The sequence below is a fragment of the Manacus vitellinus genome, unplaced genomic scaffold, assembly GCF_001715985.3.
Source record: "Manacus vitellinus isolate BGI_N305 unplaced genomic scaffold, ASM171598v3 scaffold_4_pilon, whole genome shotgun sequence".
Lineage (NCBI taxonomy): Eukaryota > Metazoa > Chordata > Aves > Passeriformes > Pipridae > Manacus > Manacus vitellinus.
In genome coordinates this window covers 34,419,652-34,427,897 of record NW_021940604.1, presented here as the reverse complement: position 1 = coordinate 34,427,897, position 8,246 = coordinate 34,419,652, and the positions used below count along the sequence as shown (strand labels likewise).

Genomic DNA, 8,246 nt, shown 5'->3' with positions numbered 1-8,246 from the left:
GAGAGGAGCCCCAAAGAGAAGACACAAGGACTCCCTGAAACAACATCTCAGCCTTGGCCATATTGACCACCGTAACTGGTCTACTCTGGCCTCCAATCAGGAGGTCTGGAGACACACTATCTATAATGTTGCTGATGCTTTTGAGAAAGCACGCAGGATCACTCTCGAGGAGAAAAGACAATGCAGAAAGAATCGTGTCTTGTAGAATATACCACTTAAGGAGTCTTTCTGTTGTGCCTTTTGCAACTGGTCATGCCTATCTTGTATTGGTCTTTTTAGTCACCAACGCTCTTGCAACAAATATGGGTAGTGCCCTTCCCAAATCTTTGTTTGCGAAGCCTAACCATGATTCTACGATTCTATGAAAACTAGAAACTCAGCCTCAATCCTGCACAGAGGGGTTCCCGGGGAATTTTTTTAAGGCAATAAAATAAAAATGTGCTGCTGCAGCCAAGAAAAACTGCAGAATGTTACTTATCTCAACAAGAGACAGCTTCCCTGATCAGGCTCATTTTAGCAGGATGAGCAGAAGTTAAAAACTTGAGCCATTTCTCCTCCACTTCTATAACCTATCAGCGTTTCCTCTAGCTTTCCACCGTGTTGTTTTTCAGGTGATTCCCATTCTTACACATTGCTTCTGTCCTCCCTCTTCTTCAGTCCTGAACACTTCCTTCCCCCTAGAAAAAAACAACATTCTAAAGTAAGCCATCAGTTAGCTGCGTCCTCATCATACTCCTCATCATAATCCTCAGGAAAGAGGACTCAATGCTCCAGATACTCAAGGGGCTATCAAAAAAAATCCCTCCAAATTTAAGCAGAGAAATGGGAATTAACTCATTCCAAAGCATAGGAGCATCCATCTGGGCTTAGATCTTGAGAGACAAGCAAAGGCATTTGGATTTAGATGGTTTCTAATCCCCCAGTTTCCATATGTGTCTTTGGGCAGTTGCCTTTGTCAAACTGCCTAAAGCATTTTCTAACTCAGCAAGTTAACAGGAGGAAAGGTTAGGCCATGTGCGCCTCCATTTCCTGGCATTAACCTGGGAGAAAGGTGATGCCGTATGGGCAGGGATGCCAAGTGCATCCCCCTCTCCTGGCCAGGCTGGCCGATGGTCCCATCCCATGCCCAGCAGGTTTCGAAGGAGGCACTGGGCAGAAGGCACCCAGCATTTGGCAAGGGGGCTGCTCTTGTGCCTGGAAAAACAAGCAGTCCCAGTAGCTTGTTTGTCTGGGTTTTTTTACAGAGGAATACAGGTTCACTCATCATGACAATAAGCATATTCACACTCACACTGAGCTGGTTTGAGACTTCCAAGACCAGCACTGTGTATGAATGAGCCTAGTAAGAGCTACATACTGCAGAGTCTTAGTCAATGTTTTTCAAGTTTGGGTCAGTCTGAGGCACCGTAGCTGAAAAAGTATTGCAATGAGCATTGTAAATTAATATTTTATATTCCCTTGAAGTGTTTTTTGAGGAAATTAGCCTTCATTACTGAGGCATCTCTCCTGTAAACACAGAAAACAGAAAATACCTCTGCTGACAAGGACAGCATTGTAGGGCAGGGAAGGAGAGTAAACATTGAATCTGATGGGAAGAACTGGGTTGATTCAGCAGCTGAATCAATCAGGCATATGCATCCCTGCTCCCCAGCAGCTCCCCAAGCTGCAAGACCTGCAGCACCCATCCACTACAGATGGTCCCAACTTAACAGCCAGGGAGAACCACCCCATTGCCCACCCAGACCTACTGAAATGGTAAGGTGAAGACTTCAGCCCCTATTGAATACATCTCAAGGGCACCAGAAGCCCCACATTACTGTCAGCATGGTGGTTTGTGGTGCACAGGTTGCAGGCATCACAAGATCCTGGTCCCTAAACTGTGAGGGCAGCAAGGGTGTGGAGCTGCCACAATGCTGTTTTGCTTTTCGTGTTTTGGACCATTTGCACAGCCCAACCAGTGCTGGAGTGTGTATTTTTGGCACTGGCTGGGGAGGTTCCTCTGCAGCTGAGTGCAGCCAGCCAAACTCGGCTGGCACAAGGCAGGGCTTTTCAAAATGTTCTGCGCTCCAATCGGAAAGCAGCCGAACGCTACTCTTCTCAGAAAAGTGCTGCCCTTGTCCTTTTTTAATGAAAGCGAACTTGGTATTCAGTAGGAGCAGGCCAGAGCTATTTCAAACACGGAAGACAGCAGACACAAATCAATAGAAAAAAATAACTTCTTTTTATTTACAAAAAAATCCAAATATTGGATGCTGTAAACAAAATTCACAATCTGTTCCCTCTAAAGTCTGTTTTCCATCAGCTCTTTTTCTGTCTGTGACAATGCCTATAGTCAAAATGTTCCAAAAGAGCAATCCAAGGAGCAGTTTGCTGCAACAGGATGCCTTGCAGAAGGCAACAGTTGTAAGGAAATTTGAGGGAAAGCAAATCTGCACAGACTCCTACAGACTGCAGGAGCCTGCAGTGCCTTTAGCCAAGCTGTCTTGAAATTTGCAGGCTTTTTTTTTTTTTTTACTATTTATTTTGTTAGCAAACCACTATTACAACAGCAAAACAGTACACTGATTTTCTTTCTTGGAAGGGAAACTCTCTGCATAAAGAAACCATACAAAAGAATATATGCAAATAGGAATATGCAAATACAGTTTTTCTCTTCTGTGCAGTTTTATCTAACACACTTTATTTTCTCAATTTAAAAAAGCGACTTTTTTGAACCGGTAGGAGCTTCTGTGATGTGATGCAAACCAAGCATTTAATAAGAGCTGTTTAGAGGATCTGTGTGAAGGCCTTTGTGCAAGATAAAAAATATTTTAAGTGCAATAAGAGTAACTAGAAAAATATCATCTTTTTGGTCTTCTAATTGCCCTTCTATTTTTAGAAGAAATGTTCTTACATTTGAGAGGACAGCTATATCTAAGGAAAAAAAGAAAAAAAATCCCATTTCAAAGCTCTTGGTTGTTTCACGATTGCTACATTTAACCAAGTTTAGTGCCCCACTGGTTAGCAGGAAATTCAGCTGTGGTACAAACAGTTTTACTGTAATCAGGTCAATGTCTTTAATCAGTTCAGCTCTTTAAAAGGGGCACTGTCTCCTGCAGCACAAGCTCTAACCTTACAGCTGATTGGATAGGATAGATGAAGTCCACAAAGCAAGAAGGCGGTTGTTAACTTTAAAAGTACCAGTGTGCCGAAGAGGAGGGGAAAAAACAGTTAAAAAGAAGTCAGACTTTATGGAGGGGAAGGTGTGCAAACCACAGAAACAAGCCAGCTTTGAAAAAGGGTTCTTATTTTACTCTTGGCCTAAACCCATGCCTTCTTCCCACCTCTAACACCAGGTACCTTTTAAGCTACCAGTCACAAATATAAAAAAGCTCCACCAGTTCCACCACTTGATCATCAACATATGCAAAACAGATCTGGAATACCTATATAATATATATAAAAACATATTATATACGTATCAAAATGCAAATACCAAAAGGTGCAGTTTAGCTCAGAGCCCTGCTGTATGCACTATAAGGTAACTAGCTGCTGTCAATCAAAAAAAAAAAAAACAACAAAAATTCAAAAAACAACACAATAAAATTTGAGCTGAGAGGAAATAATTCAAAACTTTCTTTCAAGCAATGGCAAAAAAAAAGGGTCCTTCAAAGGAAAAATTTGTGTCATGTATTATCAGCATTCTGTGGTTGTGGCACAGCTATAGATTCTCCAACCCTTTTAAAGAGTGGATGACTCATTTATTTGCTGCAAATAGTTGTGGGAGAAAAGACATACCACATTACCAGCTGATCCTATTTCCCCAGCCCTCCCCTTGCTTCCGCTAGCAAACCGGGAGCAGGAGGCAAGGGGAGCCAGTGGGCCAGGAGCACCCAGCCCAGACCCTCCAAGGGGCTGGAGGGAACCTCGCTGGGACAAGAAGCCAGTGGGAGGTTGCAGCCAGCACCAGAGGAAGGGAAGGTGGGGACAAGATCTGCACGTCAATGCTGGGAATGGCAATGAACCAGCTTTTACGTTTCCTGAAGGACTCACGGGGAAGGTGCTTCAGTAAACAAATCGGGTTCCTATTAAAGTGCCTGCAGAGTGAAAAGTACAAAGCGCGACAAAAATAGATGTGCCTTACTCTCTCCATAGGGAAAACACACTGCCAGAACTCGAGCCCTTTCCCTCTCCCTGCCTCTGACTCCAACACCAGACCCTGCCTGTGACCAGAGAGGGCACAGCCGGTTTTCCTTCAAAAGCCTGAATTCCCTTTTTTTTTCCCCCTCAGCAAGAAAAAGCAAAATATCAGAGTCAAGTGTCACTTAGTCATTAGGTTTTTGAAGCTCAACAAAGAATTTAACACCTTCAGAGATGGCACTGAAGTGAAAACAACAGCAAAGGTTGGGTTTTTTACCCCCTGCTGATCTTAGGGAGAGGAAATGAAAGTGAATAGTTATTGTTCCAATGTAAAGTGATTCCATTTAAATAAAGTACAGTACTGAAATTGTAAATGCAGTGTGACAACCAGATCAAAGATGTTTAATATTTGCATAAAAATATATATATAATATATATATAAAATATAATTTTAAGCAATCGTGCAACACTCTTAAAAAGGGTTCATTTCACATTTGCTAAATTCTAGTGGTCCTGGAATGCATAATGCATTCTATTAAAAATACTCCTTTAAATATTAACAATTAGTGTTCAAATAACCAACTAATACAATATTCTTTAGCTGTCAGGGGGTTTAAATAAACCTATCTTTGATCCACGTTCCACTGAATTACACATCATGGAGGTATGCAGTCACAACATTAGTGGGTTAAATGTCAAAATGGCATTACAGTACAAAACAGTTAAAAAAATCAGCTAGTCATATGTTTCTCCATCTGTGGAATTATTATGGCTCACAAGCAACCCACTGAATTACTGTAATCCTTGTTCTTGCAACCAAAGACATTATCTGAATCCCACCTTAATCCTGACTGGTTCATTTACTCCAAATTTCTCAGGTGTGGGTTAAAAATTCACTGCAAGGTGCCCACTGTCCTATGACATCCTGTTGCAAACTGGAAAACAAGTAGTACTTTATTTAAACATTCCTTAATTGCTACATTTTCATAGACCACATTAATATATATTGTGTGTGTATATATATAGATATACACCTATAACATGTACATATATACACACACAAACATATATACACACATACACACACGTACCTAGGATAATAGCACACTGACATAACATTAACTCTATACAGGTATTTGCCAAGAAAAAAAATAGGGCATTTCCTCCACCACTTATTCACAAGCTTATGGGGTTTTTTCGTTTTTAATCCTTGTGTCCCTGATAAAACAAAATGCATGGTTAAACCATAAAACTATATTTTTTTTTCCTCACTTCAAATTTTATGAAGGTATCAGGCACTTTTGATTACTATTGTTGTGTACAAATATAGGAACATCTTTCTTTTCTTTTACATATATATATATATATATATAATCTACTGTATCTTCTTTGCTCGGATAACTTATTTGAGAAATCTTTGGTCCTTGAGTATACTCTTTTTGCCACAGCTGGTTTTCCAGCATTCTCACATATTTAAAATGTGAGGCATGCACACAGCTGGAAATAATGGACTTTGTCATCGTACGTGTTTCTGTTTTTATAACTGTACCAATCCACTACTGTTCATTTGGAGCAAGCTGTTTCTGGTAAAGCATTCTAGTCAAGCAAGCTATACATTCTACACAGTCAATCCATAGACGGCACTTGCTGCAAGCCCCAAATGCAGTAATTCCAATATACAATTTTATTCAGCTTATCTCTGCTTTATGCCTCTAACTTTTAATTCCTGAATATACATAGAATTGTTTTTTGTGAATTTTTTCTTTTTGTTTTTTTTTGTGTGTTTTGTTTTCTTTCATATTCTCCCTTTTGCAGATCCCATTCTAGAGTAAAAATAAAAATAAAAGAAAATAAGGCTTTCCCACCTTCTCTATGCCAAAGCTATGGGAGCAGATATTGCCAACCCATATTGTCATCAAGCATTCCTCCCTCACTTATTTCAGGGGAAGCTGGTTGCTTTTAATGACAGGCCTCTTGTGCTCTGGGGTAGGATCCAATTATTTCGGGGTTCTTTCTCGATCATGCTCCCATTATTATTAGAAGAACCACAAGCTTTTCCCAAGCTTGAAAACTAGAGCAGATCATCATTGCACAAAACACCCCATTTAAAAGGGACCCGTTGCCCCTTCCTACGTATTAGAAAACATTCTCCCCACTGGGTCTACTAATTTTGGTCCTTAATTACAGGGCAGCCAAGTAGAGTATGTGTGCTGCTGACAAGGGAACACCGTCTGAACCTGGGCAATATAGTAATTGCTGAAGTTGGCATCTGCTACGTATGGGGCTGGCTGGTAATAGCAGGTGACATTGGCCACATTGGGGATGATATTTTGCTCAGCTAGGACCCGGATGGCCAGCATGGTGATCAGATTCAGAGTCTGTCTCCTCTCATGTCCCATCAGGCACACTGTGCTCTCGTTCACCACACCGTGAAGGGTCATGAGATAGTCATACTTGCGGTCCTCTAATCCCACAAAGTGGTTCTGCAAGTAGGACTCCAGCTTTCTCTGCTGTTCTCCAATGTCTGAGAAGTCAATGAAAAACCTCGAACACATGTATCTCTGCAGGGACTTAATCTCAGATTCAGAGGCAGCCCTAAAGCCCCTTACCAAAAGGTTGCAGTACTTCAGAAGACCACCTCCTCTGATTTCTTCTGGGTTTCTGGTGGCAATTATCTTGTTGCAGAGGTGATCAAAGGCTTCCTGGAAATCCCCATAGACGCTCTCACCAATGATAGTTGGATGAAAAGTTTCAGTCATCGGATTCTCTGAGCACTCATAAAATAGCAGTAGAGAGTCCAGCTTGATTTGAAAGGAATCGACACTGAATTCAAACTGCCGCCTCAGAGAGTCCACAAATTTCAGCTCCACATTTTTGCCACTGTTGTTGGACAGGGAGATGAGACTCCATCGGTCTGAATCATTGCATACTTTTACCATTTTCTGCACATAAGCCTCCTATAATTGGAAAGACAAAATGAGCAAATCAAGAAACAGATGCAAGAAATCCCCTTCAGTGCATTTGCTTGTACCCCTAAAGCCCCCCCAATCCTTGCATTTCATAAAAGATTTCATGGAGCCTGCAGATACAAACCAGAGAAGAAATGCTTAATGTGAGAGCTCAAAATGCTACCACTGCAGGAGGATGACAGAGAAGGGTGTTCTGCTGGGACTGTGGCATGCAAGGAAAGCATATAGCAACACTGCTTCTTTCAGTCACTTTTAAATACATCTACACACTAAGCCCATGACACACATGCCAAATATGCCTGCACCCACACGCAAAAGGGCGCTACTACAACCAGATAAGAAATCTTATTTATCTGTTTCCACTTCTCTCTCTCCTCCCCACAAAAACAACTTAGCAAGTGTTCACTCCCCTCAATCCTTCCAGTGCAGGTTCCACAAATCTGCCCCATATCAAAAAAAAAATCCGTCTAAAAATCTGAAAGACATCTGGCATTCGTTCTAATCAACTCAAGCAAACTGTCTTCGAGGGGAGGGAATATGCCTCCCCCCTAGGCACTTAGCGCACCTGAACGCATGCCTTACAGGCGGGGTTTCGTTCTTGCAGATATAAAATCCATCTATGCTCCCCTTGCACCCAGGAACCGGTCCGGCACACCGAGCTGCCGCCAAGACAGGCTGGGAGAGAGGTGTGCAGCCCCCCTGGCACACACATGGCTCAGGTAAAACAACGCTCCCAGCAAATCAACCGAGAGGGAGGAAAGGTTAATTAATCCTGAAGAGCCCCGGCCAGGGCGCTTCATTGCAAACTCCTTCTCGATTTTAAGCGTGAGGTGAAAAAACCGTTCAGGGTCCCCCTGGGTCGCGGGATGTGGGGGAGAGCTGCGTCTCTGAGTCCACCCCTCCGTTCCCAGTGGGAAGGTGCCCACTCCCCGCAGGCAGGCGCTCACACTCGCCCGCTCCGGGCGTCTGAGCACAGGGCAGGTTTACCTTGAGGGTGAGTGGCGTGATCTTCTCCTTATTCACCCCCTCGGGTAAGAAATCCAAGAGGCAGTCCAAGACCACGTCCTTCACAGTCTGAAATTCGGCTTCCCCTTTGAGGTCGGCGCAGAAGATGAGGTCCAAGTCCTTGTAGCCCAAGCCGCTGTCCTGGTGTAGGAC

General features: G+C 42.7%; 1 protein-coding gene across 1 annotated transcript; it reads right to left on the bottom strand.

Moving 5' to 3' along the window:
• Positions 1-2,198: 2,198 nt before the first annotated feature.
• TENT5A (terminal nucleotidyltransferase 5A) lies at positions 2,199-8,240 on the bottom strand (the record flags this gene model as incomplete). The annotated part of the gene is made up of 2 exons (XM_029962812.1): positions 2,199-7,076; positions 8,076-8,240. Coding segments are annotated over 2 exons (945 nt in total), but the record flags the coding sequence as incomplete, so codon positions are not given.
• Positions 8,241-8,246: the final 6 nt, after the last annotated feature.